Source organism: Lithobates pipiens, unplaced genomic scaffold, assembly GCF_037356315.1.
Source record: "Lithobates pipiens isolate NorthernLeopardFrog02 unplaced genomic scaffold, aLitPip1_a1.2 Scaffold_13, whole genome shotgun sequence".
In the NCBI taxonomy this organism is placed as follows: Eukaryota; Metazoa; Chordata; class Amphibia; order Anura; family Ranidae; genus Lithobates; species Lithobates pipiens.
This window is the reverse complement of record NW_027507718.1, coordinates 494,143,806-494,169,056: the sequence shown is the minus strand read 5'-3', so window position 1 is coordinate 494,169,056 and position 25,251 is coordinate 494,143,806. Positions and strand designations below refer to the sequence as shown.

At 40.6% G+C, this 25,251-nt stretch overlaps 1 protein-coding gene across 1 annotated transcript in view; it reads right to left on the bottom strand.

The window, feature by feature from the left end:
• The window catches only part of LOC143975919 (catenin alpha-2-like), a 697,766-nt gene that overhangs the window by 387,271 nt on the left and 285,244 nt on the right, over positions 1–25,251 (bottom strand). Inside the window, exon 2 of the mRNA XM_077478454.1 lies at positions 19,183–19,289. Within this exon, the coding sequence (XP_077334580.1) occupies positions 19,183–19,284 (102 nt within the window). The 5' untranslated portion in view covers positions 19,285–19,289. The remainder of the gene's footprint in view (positions 1–19,182; positions 19,290–25,251) is intronic.

The window sequence follows — 25,251 nt, the reverse complement described above, 5'->3', positions numbered from 1 at the left end:
AGTTCATAGCCAGTAGCCAATAGCTGCCCTAGCGTCGGTTTTAGTCCGTCGGAGTAGCATACACACGAGCGGATTTTTCGAAGGGGACCGGGTCCGGCGGAGTTCCGTCGGGAAAATTTGAAGCATGCTTCATTTCTAAAGTCCGTCAGACTTTTGCGAAGCTAAAGTCCGTTGCAGCCCACACACGATCGGATAGTCTGACGGACTCGGTCTGACGGACTTTGGATGTTGAAAAGTCCGCTCGTGTGTACGGGGCATTAGAGATCTGGGTGGGATGAAATCCCCTGTCCTGGGTCCTGATTTTGTGATCCACCAGCACACTGACTGGTCAGGTGTGTGCTGGCCTATTTGTAGACACCTGACCATGGTTCTGGGGTCCAGCCTCCTGAGGAGTCCAGACAAGCAAGGGAGAAGTGTGCATGTCTGCACAGTTCCATCTGTCAGAGCAGAAAGAGGGCCCAAGCCTGTGGGCTGGAACAGCAAGGAAGCTGGAAAAGAGTGCTAACTGAGGTACAGGGTTTGTACAGGAACTCTGTTATATGGCCAAGAGGGCCGAAGCATAAAGCCTGAGCAACGGTGCTGCTGAAGAGTCTGGGGGCTCTGTATTTTCCGTTTGCGATTATTGCTGTGAAGTTGAAACCCCTGCGTGGGAATTTCTGGACGGACTGCTCATTTCTTTTGTTTAATAAATCTGGGCCAAAAAGCCCTTAAACTGCATATCTGCCGTAGATTCAGCTCACTGGTAAGCGCTACACTAAGCTAAAGAACCCCCAACTTTAAATAACCTACAGGAGTTGCAGTCAGAACTAGAATTTTTACTGAAGGTTTATCAAGAGTAAGGCCCCATGTACACGGGACGCTGAGGCAAAGTCCTCTGAATGTTTTTTTTTTTTACACCTTGAAACCGGGGGTTTAAAACTCTCGTTTAGCCACGTTTGCATGCTGCATTTAGCCACGTTTAGCCATGTTTGCGTCTAGAAGCGTTTATTAAGATTACCTCATTTAAGACCCTCCCCAATCTCATAAAACATTGTAAGTTAACTATTTCAGCCATTTTTACCAGAATGAGTAGCAGCAGCAGAGAGAGCAGTTACTACTTGTATTTGCCTCTATTTCTGTGCTTTTTTTGGAAATGGATCCCATAATGAGCATATGTGAGGAAATGCTCCTGACATTGCTCTTGATGGGGCTAGAACGACTTAGAAAATTGCGTAAGAGGTCTAGTGTCACAGTTCGTCACTATTGGACCCATCCTTTGATTGCACAGCGAATGTCTGCAAGATATTTTGTAAACATGTACGTAAAGCTGCGTACCTACCCTTTACACATTTTTTTTATTTCACACGCATGTCCATTGCCATATTTGATCTTCTACTTGAAAAAGTACGCCCCAGTCTGACATGCATGGACACCAATATGAGGAAGAGCGTGTCACCAGAGGAACTTCCATTGGTGACAATCAGGCATGTGCATATATTTATATATAGATATTTATAGATATATACAGTATATAGATATATAAATTTACAGATGCATTATTTTTGTTTTTCCTTTATTTTTTTTATTTTTTTCATTGTTTTTCATCATATCTTTGTCTTTTCAGGTCTAAAATATAGGGTACCTTTAAAAATGCTTATAAACGAAAACGCGTCTAAACGCTGGTACCGCGTTTAGCCGCGTTTGGCATCTGAAACGTGGAAATCTTCAGCGTCCGAACCCATTTTTTTGCTTCCAAAGAAACGCTGTTAAACATAACTGCATAAAAATGCCAATAAATTAGACTGTGTACATGGTCATATAAGATAACATTGAATGAGTTCAGGGGCAGTTGAAAAAAGCATTCAACTGCCTCTGAACGTACGTTTAACAGCGTCCCGTGTACATGGGGCCTTAGAGAAACTTTTAATCAGGGTTGGTTCCACCAACCCTTTACTTGGAAAGCTGAGGTCTTGGACATCCCTAGACCATGCTGTATTCACCTGTTTCTACAGCATCTCCAAACCAGTAGGGCATTTCTCTGGATAAAGTATCTCTCTCTATTAAGGCTTATAGAGACAAAGAAAAGCCTACAGCTAGCTAATGAGGGGATGCTGCTCCTGGTAAAGTGCTCCAGGCCATAGGATTTGAAGGCACCAGGAGACTATTCTGATCATTTGTTCCGGGGCTGATCTGTAATTAAACGCTATTGATCCCTTTTTGTGGGTGATCTACATTAGAGGGTAAAAGGCTGTATTTTGGTGGAGGAACACTTCAATCACACTTTTCTGTTCATAAGTGGAGGTGTGTCTGTCAACCCGGAGAGCTATGTTATGAATATGAAATACTTTTTTAGGACTTTTATATGTGTATTTATATTGTAATAATGTATTTATTTTGCCAGGCAGAAATTGATGTTGTAGAAACAGGTGAGTGTTTTTGGATCTCTTTAGTAATCCTGTCGCTGGTGTGAACTTGCTTGTTTTTTAGAGACATTGTGTGAGTTTATACTATTGAAGCTCTACCCAATGCGGTCGCTGATTTAAAGTCCCAGGTTCCATTCCAGCTAGGGCAGTAGCCAAACAAACAGCATCCTTGCACTCCACAAATCCAGAAAATCACAGTCCATAAGGGTTTGCCTTTTTAAAGTGTATTTCTGTAATATCTTGAATAGGGAGCTGCGGGACTCCACATTACTAATAGGGGCAACAAAGACATTTCTCCATGTAGCAGCTCTGCAGAACAGTCCCTTAAGCACTGGGCCATTAGGTGGATAGGACTGGGGCACCAATAGCAATGACCCAGGCCAGGCAAGCCTTGTACTTTGTGCAGAAGGGGGTGATAAAGCAAATAGTCACTGCAATTCTTTGACTTTTGGGTCAGTACTCACAGCGTCCTTCCAGCTTGGGATGATTCCAGTAGACAGGCTCCCCCTGTGATCTCCCAAGTTAGGTCTTCAATGGCACCCCTCTTCAGCAGCGCAGCCAGGAAGGCAGGTATCCTCCCTGGCTGGGAACTTCTCTTTCTGGGCAAGAACCCAGGCCAATGGGATTAGCTGGGTCTGCTTAAATATTCTGGCTGCCTATCTGACTCTTGCACCCACTATATTCTGGAACGCTCCAGCAAACAGGGGAAAGCAGTCAGACCTGCAGCATTCAGAACTCAGAGCAGCCCAAAGCAATCAATTTGTCTCTGCTGATTACAGGAGAGGGTAAAAATAAATTTGCCTCAACAAAAAAATAACTAGCAGCCTAGCAGGAGGGTTTCTCATGAGCACGTTGCTAGCTATACTGCTCTAGGGATTGGTGATGATTCCCCTTAACAAAGCTTTCCCTATCTTTACTTGTAGATACCATCTTCTCTTTTTTCTCTGCGGTCTCTACATAGACATGTAAAGTATGCCTTCTGCTCCTTCCGAGACCAGTCAATATTTGTGATTAATTCATTACTGTAATTTTGAGGCCAGCGAATATAGAACCTCACAATTCTAGAGATTATATTGCAAGCTCCATTTGTAATTGATTATTGAATAGTGCACTTCTATTATTTTATTCACAATCGGACCTACAGAGTGAAGATGTTGGTGGTGTTGGTGGGGACACTATTCTTTGTTGCTAAATGAGCAGATTTCAGCACTGTATAGATGTTGATTTCCCATCCTGTGGTGGTGTAAATATGTTAATTTGTTATAGGCAGTGTGTGAGGGTATCCTAAGGCTGGCCATAGATGATATGACCTTCTTTCCCTCCAGCAGGGTTGGAAGAAAAGAAAATTGATGAATGCCTCCCTAACTGTATGGAAAAAAAAATGACATGCTGGTTGTACCCAAGTTGATCGATCAATTTGTATGAGTACAAATGGGTACAATCAGCCTGCCCATACATGAATCAAAATCAGTGGCGGCTAGTGGTCAAAATTTTTTGGGGGGCGAAATAAAAAAAAAAAACATCAATTGCAGCCAATGTGCCCATCAAACACTGCCACTGTGCCCTCAAATGCTGCCACCGTTCCATCAATTGCAGCCACTGTGCATCAAATTCTTTCACTGTGCCCATCAAATTCTTTCACTGTGCCCATCAAATGCTGTCACTGTGCCATCAAATGCTGCCACTGTACCCTCAAACACTGCCACTGTACCATCAAATGCTGCCTCTGTGCCCATCAATTGCAGCCACTGTGTCCATTAAACTCTGCCATTGTGCCCATTAAACACTGCCACTGTGCCATCAAACGCTGCCACTGTGCCATCAAATGCTGCCACTGTGCCCATCAAACGCAGCCACTGTGCCATCAAACGCTGCCACTGTGCCCATCAAATGCTGCCACTGCACCCATCAAATGTTGCCACTGTGCCCATCACATGCTGCCAGTGCGCCCATAATATGCTGCCAGTGTGTCCATCAAATGCTGCCAGTGTGCTCTTGAATGCCCCCAGTGTGACCCCAGTGTGACCCCTGCCCACTCGCCATCTGCCCAGCACTTACTCTGTCTTGGTGGGGCAGTGGGTGACTGTGACGAGCGGGGTCCTTCATGCATCTCCTGCCATCCTCATCTCCTGTCCTCTCCTCCTGATAGGCGTCTAATAGTTGTGCCTGTCATTTCACCCAATCAGGTGACAGGTAACAGACCCGAACACCTAATTGGCAGAGAGGCGGTTTAGTGTTAGGAAAGTGAATATTCATTCGCTTTTCTAACACAGCTGACTGGTGCTTGCAGGCCACCTTTTTTAACGCCTATTAGATCCTATGGCTCTAATCAGATGCTTCAAAACCCCCCCCCTGCTGCCGTAATTCAGGCGCCCTGGGCCCAAAAAGGGGCCAGACGCCTGAATAGGGGGGTGGCAGTGGCGGCCATAGATAGATTCATGCATTGCATGAATCTATCTATTAGTGCTAGAGGGGCTGTCAGGAGAGAAGGGGCGACGCCCGTGCACCCTTAATGCACGGACCGCCACTGATTGAAATTCATCTGGTCCCTAGTTTTCATCCATGTATGGCCGACTTTAAAAAATAACAGGTTTCCCACCAGACTACTGCTGTCTATACTGCTGCAGGGGATGTAAATGCTTCTTTTTGAACAACGCCATCCCTATCTTTACTCATAGATAGCATCTCCCCCATCCCTCTGCTGTCACAGCACAGATATCTAAAGCTTGCTTTCTGCGCCTTCTGAGACTAGTCAATAGATATGATTATTTCATTACTGTAATCTTTAGGGCTTAGGTAACATAGAACCTTGCAATTCAGGAGATTATACCACACAGGAAACAGTGTGCCTCTATTATTTTATTCACATTCTTACCTTTAGGAGTGAAAATGGTGGTAGTGGCGACACTATTTTTTGTTAATACATGTGCATATTAAGGCACTGTATAGATGGTGATTCCCCATCATGTGCTGGTGTGAACACGTTAGTGTGATACAGGCAGGGTGCGAGGTTATCCTATATTTAATAAAAGCTGGATTCCCACCAGTCTGCTGCTGGCTATTCTGTTCAAGGCATCATTGATGATTCTCCTGAACAAAGCTTTCCCCGTCCTTACCATCATTCTGCTGGTTTATTTATTACTGTAATCTTTAGAGACAGGGGATAGTGATTATATTGCACAGGGGGCTCCATTCATATTACTAAATAGGATGCTTCTATTATTTTATTTACAATCTGACCAAAGGAAAGAAGGTGATGGTGATGAAGGTCGTGGTGGGGTACGTCTCTCTTTTAATTGACAAATGAGCATATTACAGCACTGTATAGATGTTGACTTTTCATCCTGTGCCCAGTGTACACTTTTGCTGGTTTTAATAAAAATGGAAACCCTTTAACCACTTGCCTACCGAGCCAATTCTGACACTTCTCTCATATAAGTAAAAATCTGTGGTTTTTGCTGGAAAATTGACCCCCCCAACATTATTTATTTATTTATTTAGCAGAGGACATAGAGAATAAAATAGAGGTTGTTGCATTTTTTTCTGTCACGTGATTTTTGCGCTGCAATTTTTCACATTTTCTTTTAGAAAAAAAATACACTTTAATGTGTTAAAAAAACAATACATTTATAACCCATTTTTTTTTCCTAAAATAAGACAATGTTACGCCAAGTAAATAAAAATAAATAAAATTGCACACACTTGTGGAGTGTTGGCAAGCTATGGTATTTAAAGAGGGATTCCACCAAAAAAAATAATATTAAAAGCCAGCAGCTATAAATACTACAGCTGCTGACTTTTAATAAATGGACACTCACCTGTCCCGGGTTCCAGCGATGCCGGCAGCCGAGGCCGATCGATCGCTCGGCTCTCGGCTGCTGCCGCCACCATTCTAGGTGAGGGAATCAGGAAGTGAAGCGAATCGGCTTCACTTCCCGGTTCCCTACTGAGTCACGCAGCGCAATAGGAATTGTCGGCGCTGTCACTGGGACCTGTGTGTGTCCCAGCAGACAGCGCGGCAGGACAGGAAATGACATAGACTCCCATGGGAGTCTATGCCCGGAAGTGGGTGTAAATACCTGTCTTTGGCAGGTATCTCCACCCCCCTCTCCCCTGTAAGGTGCCAATTGTGACACCGGAGGGGGGGAGGGTTCCGAACAGCGGAAGTTCCACTTTAGGGTGGAACCCCGCTTTAAAAATCTCCATAGGCGTGACTTTAAATTTCTTGTAAAACTAGCATTCGTAATGGAGATATCACGTACATCTAGTACGTCACTGCGTTCGTAATTGTCGCGCCAACATTTGAGTGACAGTGTGTATGCAAGACAAGTTGGAGCCAACAACCTTCAATCAAAAATCCACGGTTTTGTTGTCGGAAAGTCAGATCGTGTGTACAGGGCATTAGGGTTAAAATACATGGTGGTTTGAGCAAAAAAAAGTTACGAGTTTAGAGTTACAGAGAGGGTCTCATGCTATAATTATTGCTCTTGCTCTCATGTTTGCGGTGATACCGTACATGTGGGGTTTGGACACCGTTTACATATGTGGGCATGACCTATGTATGTATACACCACTGCATGCAAGTACTGGGCGAGAGATGGGGGTACTTTATTTTTTTTTTATTATTATTTATATTATTCCAGTTTTTATTTTTACACTGTCACTTTACTTAAACATCCCTTGTGATAGCAATACAGCATGACAGGTCCTCCTTATGGCGAGATCTGGGGTCTATAAGACCCCAAATCTTTCCTCTACTTTTAAAAGCAAAAAAAAAAAACCTTGATTATATGCTGGGGGAGCTGGAGGTAGTCATTACATCGCTCGGGTTCTCCAAGGCCAAAGAAATGAGCAGAGGCCATCTTGCCTTTACTCATGTCTATTGCAAGCCACCAGCACTGCCAGGTGGGTCCTGGGCTTCACCGATCATCAGGTAAGCCTGGGAACCACCGGGAAGCAGAGGAATGGGGTACCCCTCACGCCACATCTAAAAGTTATCCAGTGGCAAATTCACCACTCGGACCACTTTTCTCTTGTACAGAATCCCCAGCTGAAAAAAAATAATACCGGAGTATATTGCTGCAGCCATAACCCCGGTATTCCACTTCCCGACCAGGACGTCATTTGTCTATGGCCCGGTCAGCAAGTGACTTGCCACCTATGACCTAAGAACAGGTTTATACAGAGCCTTGTCATACACAAAGTTTCGATTAAAGTATAACTATAACCAAAACTTTTTTTTTTTTTCATTTTGGATAGAGTAAGGGAGGGTTATAATCCCTGTGAGATGTTTTTTTTTTTTTTTTAATATCTTTTGTCCCATTGCGGAGATTTCCCTTCACTTCTTGTCCCATAGCCAAACAGGAAGGGAGAGGAAATCCCTGCAAATTAAATAAATCTTTTGGGACCCCCCAGGGCATTAGAACTAGTGTCTCCATTGGAAAATTTTCCCTCTATTACTTTTCTGGGGACAACCAAAAATGTGGGATTTTCTTTTACTATCACTTTCAATAATAATGGTAAACAGAACAAATAGAGAGGATGAATCTCCTTAACAGGAACACAGACAAGTGTTCTAATTCTTCGCCACTCTATCCAAAGCTAAAAAAATTTTTTTTAACTTTGGTTATACTTTAAATTTGTAAATTTGTCTCAAGTTTGTATTACTGTCTGTGACCCAGTTGGCATGATTTCACATGACCTTTTGTCCCTGTAAGCAGGACAAGAACTGAGCGTAGCAGCTGTACTGCCAATCATCTAAACCTACCAGAGATGGTAAATTATAAGTCTTCCCTATTCTACAGGTTTTCTGTAGTCTCGGATATCACACTCAATACACAATAAAGTGTTAATTATCTGTAACAAACATGTTATACTTACCTGCTCTGTGCACTGGTTTAGCACAGAGAAGCCCAGATCCTCCTCTTCTCTGGTCCCATGCCAGCACCCCTGGCTCATCCCTCCTGCCGGGTGCCCCCACAGCAAGCAGCTTGACAATGGCCAATGGCTCTCGATGCTGCCAAAAGCCAATAAGGAGTGCGAGACCCCAGAGATCCTAGGTTCTCATGGATCTAGAGGAGGCTAAGGTAAGTATCGGGGGGGGGGGGACTGCTGCAAACAGAATGTTTTTTTTTACCTTCATGCATAGCATGAATAAAGGTAAAACATTGTGTGCCCTTACAACCACTTTAAAAATACTTAAAGTTTGGGATTCCTTTAGTGGTAGTAGGGGGCAGAAGACAGTTGGTCTAGGGAAGCCAAAAGTGTAAATCTTCCTTTTTCAGACAAGGTTTTGTACCCTGGTATCTATTTGAAGCTAAAATGTATTCTGTTTATATTTTGTCTTCCCTAGCTCATACCCAGCCAACCCTCCACCTTATTAACATGCCAATTAAAAATAAAATAAAATATTTATTTTTTATTATATACATTATTTAGATTCAGTGATGTCAATACTGGATTCTTGTGCTTTTTTATGCAACGCAGGCAGATCATGTCTAGTGGGAGGGGTCTGAATAATATTGTACAAAGCTATTTTAAAACTTCCCAGCACCTTGCCTCAGTACTTCTCTCAAGAGCTGTCAACCTTGATGCATGAAGCTGGCTTTTGGGAGGAGTTATACAAATATCAAAATGCTTTGATTTACGTGCAGACCAGAGTGAAACTTGCATAAGTACATCCAGTACAGTAGAGGAAAATGACCAACTGTGCAAGACTGAAGTTAAGGCTAGAGTTCAGTTTTTATCCAGGAACCCTCAACCAGTAGTATCTGTAGATCTGAGATCATTTGCTGACCATGTCAAAATTGTCCTAATTGGGTGACAATCATATCAAACCCATAGTGACCCTTAGTGTTTTACAGGATAACAACCTTCTGACACTGTATACAAGCTTGACAAGTGGCCCGAAGGCAAGAAAGATGTGTAATATCATTAGAGTTGGTAGAGAACATGCAAGATGGTAGTATATTCCTAACTACTTCTCATATTGATGGAGCATGATACCCTTCACGCAGATGTACAGTATACTTATGAGTTTTTCCCTTCTACATGCAAGAAACTCTACATACTTCTTCAATGGGTCACCAATGTATTTGTATATGTAAAAATTAGGAAAATCCTTTACTTGCCTTAAAAACCTCAAAATTATAAGTCAACTTTTTACTACAAAATCTCTAGTCCTTCATGCCACATATATCTATACTTTGTCAGAAGACAAACTGCTACTCAATTGCTGCTCTCTGAGGACAGCCCTAGGATGCTCCTTAATCACTGTCCTCAGAGGAGAGCCCCAAGCAGCTCCTCAATCATCTGAGTTTCTGTATATCACAGATGGACACTATTACTGAGGCCGTGTACACACGGGCGGACTGTTCGGCCAACTTTGTTCGTCAAACAATCCGACAAACAGTCCGCTCAAAATTTGCATGAACGGACTTGACCACACACGATGAACGAACAGTCCGCTGAAAGCGTGCGCGATGACGTGAACGGCACGTACGACGGGACTAGAAAAACGACGTCCTATACACTGCAATGCAACCTTCGGCCGTGTAAACCCTTTCTGAGTATGCGCGATACTTAGTCCGTCCAACTTGCCTACACACGAGCGGACTGTCCGCTGAAACCAAGTTTGGACGGACAAAACCAAGTTTCAGCGGACTGTCTTACGGAAATTCCGAAAAACGTTGTTCGTCAGACTGTCTGCTGAAACTGTCCGCTGAAGCCCACACACGAGCGGACTGTCCGCTGAAACACTGTTCAGCGGACAAAGTTGGGCGAACAGTCCGCCCGTGTGTACGTGGCCTGACTCATCTTTTCACTCAAAATATACCGAGTCTATTAATGCCATGCTCCTTTCCTCCTTCAGTTATCCTTTTCCTCATAATCAGTACATCAACAGGATCTTTCTATGGTGCTATAAAGTAGATAATTTCCAGAAGTCTAAGTGCGAAGAATAGTAAACTTTTACAAATTATTTTCCACCACCCTTAGAAAATAAAGCTCATCCAAACTCTCTCTAAAAGTAACATGGTGTTCCTATATACTGTATCTTCCCTTCAAAGTCTAATTTTCAGTGTTATCCTTTCTCCATAGGTGAGCACTAGTATCCTCCTGTATGAGGAATACCGGGACAGTGTGAAGTAGGGGCCCTCTATAGTCGGGAGACTTTCGACCAACCATCAGATCTCAACCCTCTGCATTCTGTAACTTACATCGACAACAGAAACATAAAAAAGTGACAGCAGAAAAGACTGAGTGGTCAATCACGTCTGCCCGTTTTTTGTGTTTTTTTTTTTTATGTTAACATTTTTGTCTGAGTATAGATCTATGTTTGTCCCAAGCATGTTTAAAACAACTTACTGTTGACTGTCTCACTACTTCTGCTGAAGTTTATCCCAAGCATCAACTACCCTTTCAGTAAAATAATACTTTCTAAGATTAGTTTTAAACTTTTCTCTAGTTAGTTTGAGGTAATGTCCCCTTGTTCTTGATTTTGGTTTCATATTGGAAATACTGCCCTCTTGTAACTTATTCACTCCCTTAATGTATTTAAAGGTTTCAATCATGTCTCCCCTTTCCCTTCTTTCCTCCAGACTGTACAAATTAAGTTCCTGAAGTCGCTCTTGATATGTTTTATTCCCCAGACCTTTCACAATTTTTGTTACCCATCTTAGAACTCGATCAATATCTTTTTGTAAGTGAGGTCTCCAGAACTAGACACAGTATTCTAAATATTGTCTTGCTGAAGATCTATATAGAGGAACTAGGGCCTCCTTCCTGCTGCTGGTGATCCCTCTAGTGATGCATCCTAGAATTCTATTCACTTTTCCCACTCCCTGGTCACACTGTTCGCTCATTTTGCAATCACCTGAAATAAACAAATAAATACCCCCAAATCTTTTTCCTCTGTAGTGCTGTCTGACAATCACAATCTTTTTCCTCGGTTGCGCTGGTCAACAATCACTCTACCTCGTGATTGGATAAAAAAGATGAACATGACACTTATGGCACCAACATCCGTAATGTATAAGTTAGAAAAAAAAACAAACAGGCTATATAGGCCAGACATGGAGAGTAGAGACCATTTATAACAACTCATGAAATTGTATTATACATATTTTATAAAAAAGAAGAATATGCAGCATGTATACATGCTTATAGGTAAAACCAAGTATAGTAGTACTTTTTGGATGGAGTAAACCACATATATTCATACAATAATAGTTGTTAATATGCTTCACAGATTACAGTGCTGGTTATAGGTCCTCATGTGTCAACGCATTTCACTAATGTTGCTTCATCAGAACTCATGAAATCATTTACAGCAATAATCTAAAGAAAAATAGTAACATTTGCACAGATTACATGAAAAACAAGGCTGTATAATATGCCAGTGCACTCTTTAAATGGGTCATACCTCAGCATCCAAGCACCAACATGCATACAACCCCCTGGGTGGGCACCGGAGCGTCAAGGAGAACCCAATGGAGCATGGAGCATGTAAGGTTTGGCCTTGTGATTTATGTGAGCTTTTTATCATGCTTTATTACTAATTCACCGTTGGCTGCACAATTGCTCCCATTAGGGTTTGTGAGCCTAGACTCCCCATATGTGATCCTTGCATCTATTAGGACGGCTAAGCAAGGCCCTTGAGTGCCAGGAATCTTTAATATATAGTACGTTTTACGCTTTGTTATTCTTTTATTAATTGGTTGGTTTGATCTTGGAATTATCTGGTCTCTACTCTTCATGATTGGAGACAAGTTCATCCAATTGACCAACTCTAAGGTCTCCCGCATATAATCAAAGAGTCCCTAAAGACCCTCTAACAGGCAACACTAGTCAATATAAAAGAGTAGAAAAGGAAAAGGTAGATGCAATGCCTACATTTGCTAATAACGTCTACACACAGGACTTTCAACTGTATAATCAGGATGGAAAAAGAGACCAGCATCTCTTTGTCTGAGCCCTGTGTTATACGGTTTACTTCTAGTTAAGAAGTGGTTAATTACTGCACAGTCATTAAAAAGATAATTGTGTTTTCCACTGCTAGAAATCAGCCATGCGTAGCATTTCCTCAATATCTGCTCACCCAAACCATCCTTCCCTGTCAATATAGATTATTGTGTTAAACTGCACCGCCTGTGACGGATCCAAGATAACAAGCTAATGGAATGGTGTCTCACACCACTAATACATACCTTGAGTAGATATAAATAACATTGACCTTTACTTGGTATCTGCATCATTTTCAGGCAGCCTACTTCAGATCAATGTCTGGGTAATTTTTCCTGACAAAGCCACTGTATTTAGTGGGATTGGGGCATGTTTGAGGATGTTTGGCCTTTAAGAGGTGAAAAATGCTAAGTATACAGTACATTAATCTGTATTCATTCCTTGCTATCCTCTGTAGCCTAATGTATCTATGTCACCATCACAATACCTATCAGACAATGTCCAGAGGCATTCTCCAGCTTTGGTCCATGAGTTCAACTGCAGAGTAGAGAGGCATTTGTATGCAGGAAGTGTTACTGATTGACTTCTTAGCTGATGGTACCCAATTATTAGCATTCCTTCCAAAGAGGCCACCTTGTCCCTGACTGTAGGTAAGTTGTAATATCTGGATAAGAGGCACAGCAAGTACATAGACGCTGTTAGGTAAGTACTGCAGGAGTGATTAAAACACATTAACCACTTGAGTACTATCCTTTATATACCCTGTTATCACCAGGCCCTTTTTTCAGAGCTGTGATAGTTTGACTGACAACTCAGTCACGCAACACTGTACTCAAATTAATTTTAGATACTTTTTTTGAGACAGATAGAACTTTCATTTGGTGTTTTTTTTTTTTTTTTTCACCAAAGGAAGAAAAGCTGAAAATGTTGAAAAAAAAAAAAAACACACTATTTTTTGACAGCCAATCATATTTCTTAAGGCCAGAAAATACCAGGAGACTAAAAACACCCCCAAAAATCATCACTTTTTTGAAAGCATAAACCTGAATAACCAATCACAGACCCCCCCTCCAGTCACAAGTACAAGTACTAGTCGACAAAAATCAATTAGTATGCAAAATAAACACTCAGCCAAAAGATATGTTATAAAGCGTACATGATCAAAAATGTATATACATAGGAATACTAAATCAACCACTATCCCTAACCTCCATTCTACATGATAGACACAAAACAAGCCAGTGTCTTCACTAGCCCAGTGTTTCTCAACTCCAGTCCTCAAGGCACCCCAACAGGTCATGTTTTCAGGATTTCCATCAGATGAAACAGCTGTGGTAAGCACTAAGGATGTGAAACTGATCAAATCACCTGTGCAAAACAATGGAAAGCCAGAAAACATGATCTGTTGGGGTGCCTTGAGGTCTGGAGTTGAAAAACACTGCACTAGCCTACCCTGTCATAAGCCCATGCCTGCTTGGCTCTCCCTTTTTCCAGCATCAGAGCACTGGTGTTCACCTTGATGCCTGTGGGCACGGTGGATAGGGTGGTGCTGGCACTCCTGCTGCCTATGGCAGAGTGTCTCATGCAGAAGATCAGTGGCAGTGGCAAAAGGGGAGGGTTTGTTTACAATTTGTGTTTTCATTTGTGACTGTCTTGACAGGTTCATCGTGATCACATGGCACAGGACCACACTGATTGGCTCTGTACATTTTGCCTGTGATCTCTGTATTCCTATTGGAATTGTATACAAAGTTATATACATATGGCACAGATGACATGTGCATGTGCATATGCCTATTTATATAGCTCAGTATTGTATTATTTTTTTCTGTAACTGTATTAGGAAAAGTATTTCAATATTCTCCAAATCAGTTTCCTTGGACTTACTGCAAGAATACAAGCAAATGGAGCAAATCACTACAGGATGAGATTTCCTTAACGAGGAAACTGACAAAAAAAAAAGTTTTTTTTGCTTGAGTTTTCATTTAAACAGTACAAAGTAGCCCTTCTTCAGACACCTGGTGGGTTCTTAGACAGGAAAGTGCACCCTGGCCTTACAAATCTATTTAACAGTAAAAGGTTTGCATGGCTGGGCTGTAGAAAGCTGAAGAAAACTGAGCAGCTTCAAGCTTTGTTGGCTTCGGAGTTTCTCCGTGGTGCTGTTAGAACAGATGATTGGCAGGGTTTGTGAGCAGGGAGGCGGCTGATCAGCGAGGGGGCACATGGGCAGGTTTTCCTCTTTCAGTCTGACAGTAGAAAAGCTCTTTAAGCCCTATATGGTTTGACACAGAGAGGGTGCCCAGCATTTATCATATTGGCAAAATACAAGCTATAAAAGATGGGAAGCAGATGTTACCATAAAAGCAGCCAACACAGATAAATAACGATTCATTCTGAAACAGATGAATCCGATCACAATTCATAGAAACCTCGGTGATATTCATCTCTGCAGTTACAAGCAGAATATTCCACAATTAGTCTGCTTAAGCCAATGCGCTTCCCACTAAACTAGATTGTACCGAAACAATTGAAAGTAAGGTCTAAAATTTGCTTTGCCTGATGATTTGCTGATAAACACATACGGTACAGGCATATGATTATTCTGAAAATTATTTGGCATAGCTCTGAGCTGATCTGAAGGGATTGTCTCCTTTTCAAACCCTCTGTCACTTATTAAAATTGTATTTTTATTTTTGCTCTGATAAATAGACCTCCATAAGATACAGTAATGTGCTATTTAATTAAAAACATAGAATACAGATCTAAACCTTTTTTCCAACCTCTGAAGCGCCCATGCTTAACCGCGTTTCCATGGATTATTAGGGACTCATTGAGTTGTGGCTAGTTGATTTCCCCTTTGATAGTGCCTGCATAGGTCTGGCCCCAATATCATATGGCAGAGCCTGACAGCAATGATCATTTTAACTGTCTCTAAAGGCTAGTTTAAACTTGCTTCAAAACATGGCTTTGGACACGCTTTGTTAAAGCTCTCTGAACGCCAGTCAAAGCTTCTGTCACTATAATAAAATGGTTAGCTTACAGTCCTGTTCACACCTTGCTTTTGCTTGATGCTTCGAAGAGGCTTCAGTGGGACTTCAAAGAGGCTTTGGTGGAGCTTTGATGGGGCTTCGATGAGCCTTTTTCGGGGCTTTGGTGGGTGTTCGTTGAGGCTTTGGTGAGGCTTTGTGGAGCTTCGATGAGGTTTTGGTGGGGCTTCAAGCGAGCTTTGCCATAGATTTCTATGGAGGCTTTGAAGATGCTTTGAAGCACAACTAAAGCAACATGGGGTATACTTTTTGATGGTGTAAACAGGACTGTAATTTAAACATTTTATTTAGTAACAGAGGCTGTGACTAGCATAAAAAGAGCTTTAACAAAGAGTGTCCGAAGCCTTGTTTTGAAGCAAGTGTAAACTAGCTGTTAATGTGTGTTGAAGCTAAAGCAAGTGTAAATGAGCCCTAAGGGTGACATTATGACCACCGCAAGGGGCTTTCTTCCCACTGGCCACCAATGTAAGGGACATTTTTCCCCTTGATCTCCAATAAATTGGTTTTAGAATGGGTTCTCAGAGACCTTAAAATAATTTCAAGGGTTGAGAAAGGCTTCTCCAAAGTAATCAAATTGTTGTTTTGAAAGACAGTATAAAGGAAAAGTAGTGGCGAAAAAATGTTAACAATTAAAATTGTTTTTGTATACATTATTCCTGGTTCACATAATTTGGGACTGTCCTTAAGCCTCCACACTTCGTGCTTTATATTGTCTTTCTTTCCTATCTCAGAAAGTTGGGAGACATACAATAACATTGTGCAAAGTGCAATCTCATAACTAACCATATTTCACTTACTTCTAGTCATATCACTTAAGAGATGGTTGTTCCTTGGCAGCTATAAGTTATCTCCTCCATTATTATTCCTATTAATCCTTAAGGCGCCCCAACAAGTAAAGTTTTCTGGATTTCCCTCAGATGAAACAGCTGTGGTAATTACTAAGATCAAATCACCTGTGCAAACTAATGGGAAGCCTGAAAACGTGACCTTTTGGGGCACCTTGAGGACCGAAGTTGAGAAACACTGACATAGTGAATGTATTGATCTGTTCTTCATATTTTATACAGTTGATAAATGGATTTTACCAGTTTGCCATTGAAACTTTTTTTAAAATAGAAGATATGTTTTACATAAAGTGGGTAGCAATTGCTGACTTTTATCATTTTTATTATGAAGACATTTTGCAATTATTTCTGTAAATCCTGGCATGAGTTCCACCCATTGTGTATGTAAAAAGGTTAGGATTTGGAATAGTTTGGTGGCACAATGATGTTTCAAAGTGCTTTGTGACAAGACTTGTAGTGTTGCCAGGTTAACAGGAAAACAGTATGGGAGCACATAGGATTAGAGTAGGCCTTAACTTTAGCATAACAAAATAAAACAATTAATCACTGGAAGAACATTATCTTCCTCTCATATTCTCCTTCATATAATTCTGGTCATTACTAATGCAAAGATGCACTTTAATCATTTATTAAATTAGGAACCAAGAGGCGATGTTCTCTTACTTCAGCACAGAATACAATTACCTCCTCTGAGTGTTAGTAACAGGAACAATTTGCAGATAAATGCAATTTTGTTTTAAATGTTAAATTATTCAATTAATATCAGGATCAATATTAATGATCATTGTTATTATTTGAGTTGAGTAGGACCAGATGTCAGGGGCAGCCAACAAAGTTCTTTGTAGAGTTCCCGTTTGAGCACCCACAGACTTAGGCTTTGCTTGGCAAATTTAGTATATCCGACAGTTAAGCTGGCAGATATGGTCCCCGGTGCTTTCTCCAGCTTGGATGAGCATTAAAGTACACTAAAGTCAATTCATTTTTTTTAGTTTTGGATAAAGTGCAGAGTGATTTGAACACTTTGTCAGTTTTTTGTTTATGTCTTTGTTCCCGTTAAGGAGATTCACCCTTTCGATTTCTCCTGTTTACCAGTATCATTGGAGGTAAAGGTATAAGAAAGAACAAATTTTGGGTTGTCCCCAGAATAGTAATAGAGTGAAAATTCTTCAATGGGAAAACTAGTTCTGGTGACCAGGGGGCCCTCAAGGAAATGCCTTGATTTGCAGGGGTTTCCTCTTATGTCCTGTTTGGCTATGGGGTATAAAGTAAGGGAAATCTCAGCAATGAGACACAGATGGCAAAAAATAATCTGGCAGGGGTATAACCCTTCCTTGCTCTACTGTCTTTTAGTTGAGGGAACAGATGGACTTATTTAACTTGCTTCATATTTTTAAGTGCAGTAACAGATAGCAACCAGACAGAATTCACTTGGTTGAAGTTAGACCAGTTGAAGATAGACAGTGGTTGGTTGTAACTTTGCTGAAAATTAAATAGCATTTAAGAGTAAAAATTCCTTTAAAAAGTTGAAAAAAGATGGATTTGTAACAAAGACTTTACAAACAACCAAACACAGAGTGAAGGAATACTCTTAAGACTTTTCTAGAAAAACACATTTATTTCAAAGGACCAGAGACTCTAATCCAAGACTTTCTGAATGAATGAATGAATGAATGAAATACTTGTATAGCGCACAATGCGAACTGAATCGCCTCTAGGCGCTGATAACCAAAGTTTGCAGGAACAGAAACTCCAATCCACAACTTTCCTGATAACCAAACTTAGTCTGAAGGAACAGAGACTTTAATCCAATTCTGAAGGAACAGAGATTTGAATCCAAGTCTTTCTTGATTACTAAACTCACTTTGAAGGAACAGAATATCTAATCCTAGACTTACCTAATAATCAAACATAGTTTTAAGCAATGGAGACTCTAATTCATGATTTTCCTGGCAGCCAAACTTAGTCTGAAGGAACAGAGACTTGAATCCAAGTCTTTCTTGATAACCACATACAGTTTGAAGGAACAGAGACTCTAATCTAAGTCAACCCAACTTAGTTTAAAGGAATGCCAATTTTAATGCAAGACTTTTCTAATAACCAAACTTCTAACAATGATGGAGACTAAACCCATCAGCCTGGTAAGAAAACGGAATTTCTGCTCCAGTGGTTAAGACCTATCTCAGTTCTACATATTGACTACAAACTTACTGACTTCATTTTCCACCTCATCCATCTAGATCAGCACAGCTTTAAACTCAAGAGGGAAAATTCCATCACGACCAGACAGGTGATCAATATTATTTACACGCACAAATATCAAAATTACAGGTCTTGGTGTTATGATCTGACATACCTAAAGCGTTTGATATAGTGCACTGGGAACATAGATAGTGATTACTACTTAAGATGGGCTTCAGAGATAACAGTCTGTCAGCTGGAAAACCCAATTTCTGTCCTGATATCTGATCAATACATCCTCCAACAATAACAGAATTATCCAAAGAAATCCATTTATCAACAGTTGCTTCAAAAGCTTGAGCAGTACATAAAAAGTCACAAAGTGAAAGCCCATCTTCTGCATTTTTTTTTATGATTTTTAGATCCTTGTGTGGATAAAATGATTTTCTACCTGATGAATGTCAGAGATACCAGGAAGTAAGCACTGTAGGGATCACTAGAACTTATATTCTGGTGCTCCTTTATTCCCTTTTGGCAAACTTCTTTTTACTTCTTATCCAGTTGAGAGGTGTCAGGTAGAATGGAAAGTGAGACAGAACATCCCAAATGTCAACAAAGACAGCATTTAAAACTTGACAGAGGTTATAATTTTTCCCCAATCAAAAAAAAAAAAAAAACATGACCTGACTTGGGCTTTAACTTTAACCAAACATTGTCATTTAATCAAACATTGACTTTTATTTGTCTTACCTGGGTCACCAGGGGTTCTAGAAGCCCCTCCACAGTGAGAGTTCTGATTTCCAAACTTTTAGGGTCCCATTTCAGAATGATTGGTGATGTTGCTGATGTCATTTTTTCTGAAAACATAAAATATAACATTTGTAAAAATCCATACTATTAGCACAATAAGCATCTAGTAAATGGCCTAGAGCTCAATTACATAATATCTAAAAATTGGCTTTATACATAACATTGGTCTGTACCCCACTGGATGTTTAGAGACCAGAAGGTCTTGGAGCAGGTCCATGGAACAGAGGGGTAGATTTATTTAGCCATAAGGAGCAATATATATGTTGATAGACACTACAGAAAAAATATAAACTTCCTGAAAATCTATCATTAGAGATACATAGATCCTACCACTGCTTACTTCCTTCTGAAAATACCAGCTGGATGGCAGTCTTAGGCTTTAGTGCTTTCTCTGTTACTAACCCCCAACATGCACTCAAATCAGGACAGTCAGTAAAAAGTCAAAATGGTCTGAAGGACATCCGGCATCATATAAAAATTTAAGTGGTCCACAAAGCTGATCCATACATTTGTGTTCTCCCAACTTGACTACTGCCATGTTCTACTCGCTGGTGTACCTAAATCCACTATTATTCCACTACAATACTGTATGTACAAAATTCTGTAGCCAGTATCCTGACTAGGTCTGGTACAAGTGATCATATTACCCCTATCCAGGAGTCGTTGTACTGGCTACCCATCAGGTTTTGTATAGACTTTAAGATCCTCTTGCTCACCTTTAAGGCGCTTCATGGCTTGGCACTCAATTATCTGTCTGAACTTATATCAACTTACTCCCCCTCCCTCCTCATAATCTCCACTCCTCAAATTCTGATCCCCCCTATTCACCTACACTCAAAGGGAGACATAACCTTCTCCTGCTATGTCCTGAAACTCTGCAATTCACTTCCAAAGAACATCAGAGAGTCATCTTGTCTAAACTCATTCAAATCAAATCTATTAAAAAAAATAGTACAGTACACAAATACAGAACATGTCAATATATCAAGTTCAGAGTCCTCACAGAGAGAAATAGTGATAAATTACTCAGTAGCCAAGTAAAGAGAGATTGGATACATAGTAATTCTATATAAAGTACACAAGTACAATCATACCTTAACATATAGGTTAAGTATATATTATGAAACCCTCATATAGTAGTAGTGGCAAGAGTAAACGAACACCAAGTTTCTCACACCTTTTTATATTTGTTAGGTCAACTTCTGTGCTCTGGTTCACCATCTGAATCCATTGATGTGTAGATGGAAGAGCAGACTGATTCCATTTAAGCACAATAATCTTATGGGACAAAAACAGTGTTTTGCCTCATACACACGATCGGACTTTGTACAAACTTTCCCGTGGATTTTTGTACAAAGGGTGTCAGCCATGAACTTGTATTACATACACACGGCAGGAATTTTTCAGCCAACTTTTACCAAATCACATGCTTTTTCTGCTCTTTACCGCCACCTTTGGTCAACTTCTGTACTGTTTTCTGATCTTTTGCATTGGTTCTGAGCATGCGTGTTTGTACTTTGTACAAAAGTCCTATGGTTTTCTGTACACACGATCGGACTTTGCTCCATTGGACTGTTGTTGCTGGAAAGTTTGTCCGTTCATACAGCCAACAAAAGTCTGATGAAAGCCGAAAAAGTTTGTCCGATGGAGCATACACATGGTCAGAAAACAGGTAATTTGTATGTTTGTTGTCAAAAAGTCTGATCGTGTGTATGGGCCTTTTCCCTCAGCAATATTCTAGTATATTTTGGCCATTGTTCCTCGTCTAATATACTCAGCAAACATATCTGTGGAATACATGGAACTGAAATAGAAAGAATTTGGGACAATATGGCTATCATTCTTTTTCAATAGCCAGCTATAACAGGAAACAACCACATTACATGAATAAAATCTGAACTTTTATACTGTAGGTGCATCTAGTGCACCCAGGCGTTGATATACGATACATAGTATACAGTCTTACAGGGTTAAATATGACTGACGCAACACACAGTTGTGCTCATAAGTTTACATACCCTGGCACAATTTATGATTTCTTGGCCATTTTTCAGAGAATATGAATAATACCACAAACTCTTTACTTTCACTCATGGCTAGTGTTTGGTTGAAGCCATAGTTACACAGTTAGTAAGATTGAATAAAGACACCAGTCAATCCAAGTCTACAATTGCCCCTATTCCTGTTTATTGTGCACTCACATCAGTCCCTACCCTCAAGGAGCCCACAATCCAAGGTCCCCATTCATATACTAGGGCCAATTTCGGACCGAAGCCAATTAACTGACCAGCATGTCTTTGGAGTGTGAGAGGAAACCGGGGTACCCAGAGGAAACCCACGCAGGCACAGGGAGAACATGCAAACTCCAGGCAGGTAGTGTTGTGGTTGGGATTTGAACCAGCAACCCTTCTTACGGCTAGGTGAGAGTGCTAACCACTACACCACTGTGCCGCCCTAAGCCATTTATTATCAATCAACTGTGTTTACCCTTTTAAATCATAATGACAGTAGAAACTACCCAAATGACCCTGATCAAAAGTTTACATACCCCAGTTCTTAATATCGTTTATTGCCCCCTTTAATATCAATGACAGCTTGAAGTCTTTTGTGATATTTGTGGATGAGGCTCTTTATCTCCTCAGATGGTAAAGCTGCCCATTCTTCTTGGAAAAAAAGCCTCCAGTTCCTGTAAATTCTTGGCTCAATGATATTGAGTTCAGGAGACTAAGATAGCCACTACAGACCTTTCACATTATTCTGCTGTAGCTAATAAAAAGCCTTGTGTTTTGGATCATTGTCATGTTGGAATGTCCAAGTATTTCCCATGCGTAGCTTCCTGGCTGATGAATGCAAATGTTCCTCCAGTATTTCTTGATAACATACTGCATTCATCTTGCCATCAATTGTGGCCACATTTCTCATGCCTTTGTAGCTCACACAGCCCCAAAACATCAGTGACCCACCTCTGTGTTTCACAGTAGGAATGGTGTACCTTTCATCATAGGCCTTGTTGACTCCTCTCCAAATTTAGTGTTTATGGTTATGGCCAAAAAGCTACATTTTGGTCTCATCACCCCAAATGACTTTATGCCAGAAGGTTTGAGGCTTGCCACTGTACTGTTTGTTGTATTGTAATTGGGATACTTTGTGGCATTTGTGTAGTAATGGCTTTCTTCTGGCAACTCAACCCTGCAGCCCATCTTTCTTCAAGAGCCTCCTTATTGTGCATCTTGAAACAGCCACACCACACGTTTTCAGAGAGTCCTGTATTTCACCTGAAGTTATTTGTGGGTTTTTCTTTGCATCCCAGACAATTTTTCTGGCAGTTGTGGCTGAAATTTTAATTGGTCTACCTGACCATGGTTTGGTTTCAACAGAACTCTTCATTTTCTACTTCTTGATTAGAGTTTGAACGCTGCTGATTGGCATTCTCAATTCCTTGGATATCTTTTTATATCTATTTCCTGTTTTATACAGCTCAAATACCTTTTCCCGCAGATCCTTTGACAATTCTTTTGCTTTCCCCATTACTCAGAATCCAGAAACGTCAGTGCAGCACTGGATGAAAGATGCAAGGGTCTGTCAGGAGTCCAGAAACTCATTGACCTTTTATACACACACACTAATTACAAACAAGCAGATCACAGGTGAGGATGGTTATCTATAATAGCCATTTGTGTCAAATTGTGTGCATGTTATCAGACCAAAATTACCAGGGTATGTAAACTTTTGATCAGGGTCACCTAGGTAGTTTCTGCTCTCATTATGATTTAAAAAGCGTAAACACAGTTGATTGATAATAAATGGCTTCAGCAAAACACTAACCATGAGTGAAAGAAAAGTTTTTTTGTTATCATTCATATTCTCAGAAAAATGGCCAAGAAATCATAATTCTGCCAGGGTACACTTATGAGCACAACTGTATATAATTGAATATGTTTAAATACGTTCGTTATTGATAGCTGGTGAGACAGTTAAATTAGAGGAGCACGCCTCCTCCCAGTCTTCATCCAGCAGTTCAGGTATGAGTGTTTGCTACTTAGTACAAACTGCCAAAGAAGTTTTATTGATTGAAGAAGCTAAAAGAAAAGAGTAGACAGTAGAGATCAAACCCTTAGGACACAATAGAGCTATAAATGGGTAATCTCAAAATGTAGTACCAGTAACACTAAATTGAGTTTTTAAAACAACAGCTGGAGATACTTATAAAATTCTGTCCGAGGGAGTGCATGCTTTCTTTGTAGTTCAGTAAAGGAGGCCAGCACATAAATTCCATTTAATGTGACTAGACCCCTATCTTCCCAGAAAGAGTGATCTGTGAACTTTAACATATGAGAGAACATGGGGTTATGCCATAGAGGCAGATCTAGATTAATATCATCAAACCCATCCAGATGTTTAACCTCCCTCCAAACCGTTTGGGCCAAAGCCAATATCTGTAATCAAACCCTTCCCAATACATTCAGGGGAGCTTCCAAAGCTATTAGCAAGTGTTTTAGGTGCAGCACATGAGCCAGATGCTACTCCACTATTGCTGGAGTGACATGCATGAACCAATCAATCAAATGGAGCAATTGCTCCGCTAGGCAGTACTAGTGCAAATTAGGGAGTGCCATACCAGCTTCAGCCTTGGGCAGCTGCAGAACAGAAAGTTTTAGTTATCATCTATTGTTCACCCATTTAAAAGAAGTGAACATTGTATCTAGAGTTTTGAAAAATTACTTAGGCACCGCAATCGCTACATGAGAGGTTACATATAAGCATTTGGAGAGAAGAATCATCTTTATCAGATTGATTCTGTCTGCCACCGACAAAGGGAGTTTAGCCCAAATGTTACGTTTAGGTCTAATCCCTTGAAGTAGAAGGTCCAAGTTAACCTTTAAAACTTCCGTTGTTGATAACGTAATAATCACCCCTAAATATTTAAAGGAAGAGACTACCTAATATCTAATATCTATTAGTACTACTAATAGCCGCATTTCAGGCAAACTGTTGGGGATAGAGAGGCATCAGAGCCGATTTCTGCCAATTAATTTTAAGGCCAGAATAAGCCCCATAATTATCAATGTTCTGCATTGCTGCTGGTAATGATGTTGATGCATCTTGCAAATATAAAATAAGATCATCTGCATATAAGATAATTGTGACAGACCTATCACGTAAAGTTATGCCTCTAATAAGAGCAGACTGTCGGAGTCATATTGTCAATGTCTCAATTGCCACCGCAAACAGCAATGGAGACAAGGGACAACCCTGTCGGTTGCCTCTATGAAGTGGTACTGATCAGGACAGTAAACCATTAACCAATAATTGGGACATTAGTTTTGCATAGAGGATGGAGATCCATTTCTAAAATTTCTCCCCAAATCCTAAGGACCACAGTGCAGCCAGCAGGAAAGACCATTCTACAGAGTCAAAGGCTTTAGCTGCCTCCAACGACGCCAGCACACTAGACTAGAGTAAGTATTCTCTAAGTTGCATAAAGCCAGTTTGATCTTGGGTGAATTATTTTAAGAATTACCGAATTAAGACTTTTGGCCAGTAATTAAGCAAGAATTTTATAGTCTATATTGAGTAAAGAAATTGCACGGTAAGAAGCACAGTCAATGAGATCTTTGTCAGGTTTGGGTAAGAGTATTACTGTGGCTGAAAACATAGATGGTGAGACTCCCCTCCTGAAACGTCTTGGAAAATACATTTGTGTTAGAATTGGTGCCATGATGTCCGAGTATCTACAGTAAGCCTCCAGGGGAAGGCCATCTGGACCGGACGCCTTTCCAGCTGTGAAGGAGGCCACTGCTTCTCTAATATCATCTTCTGTGATATCAGCATCTAGTACCAATACTCGTTCTTGTGTCAGAATTGGACATTGCAAATCTTCCAGGTATCTATATCTTGGCTAGTATATGTAAGAATGGTATTATACATATTGGAGTAAAACTTATGAAAGCAAGTAAGGATATCACCAGCAGTATGGCCTCAGTGCCATCTGTTCATTTTATTATCATT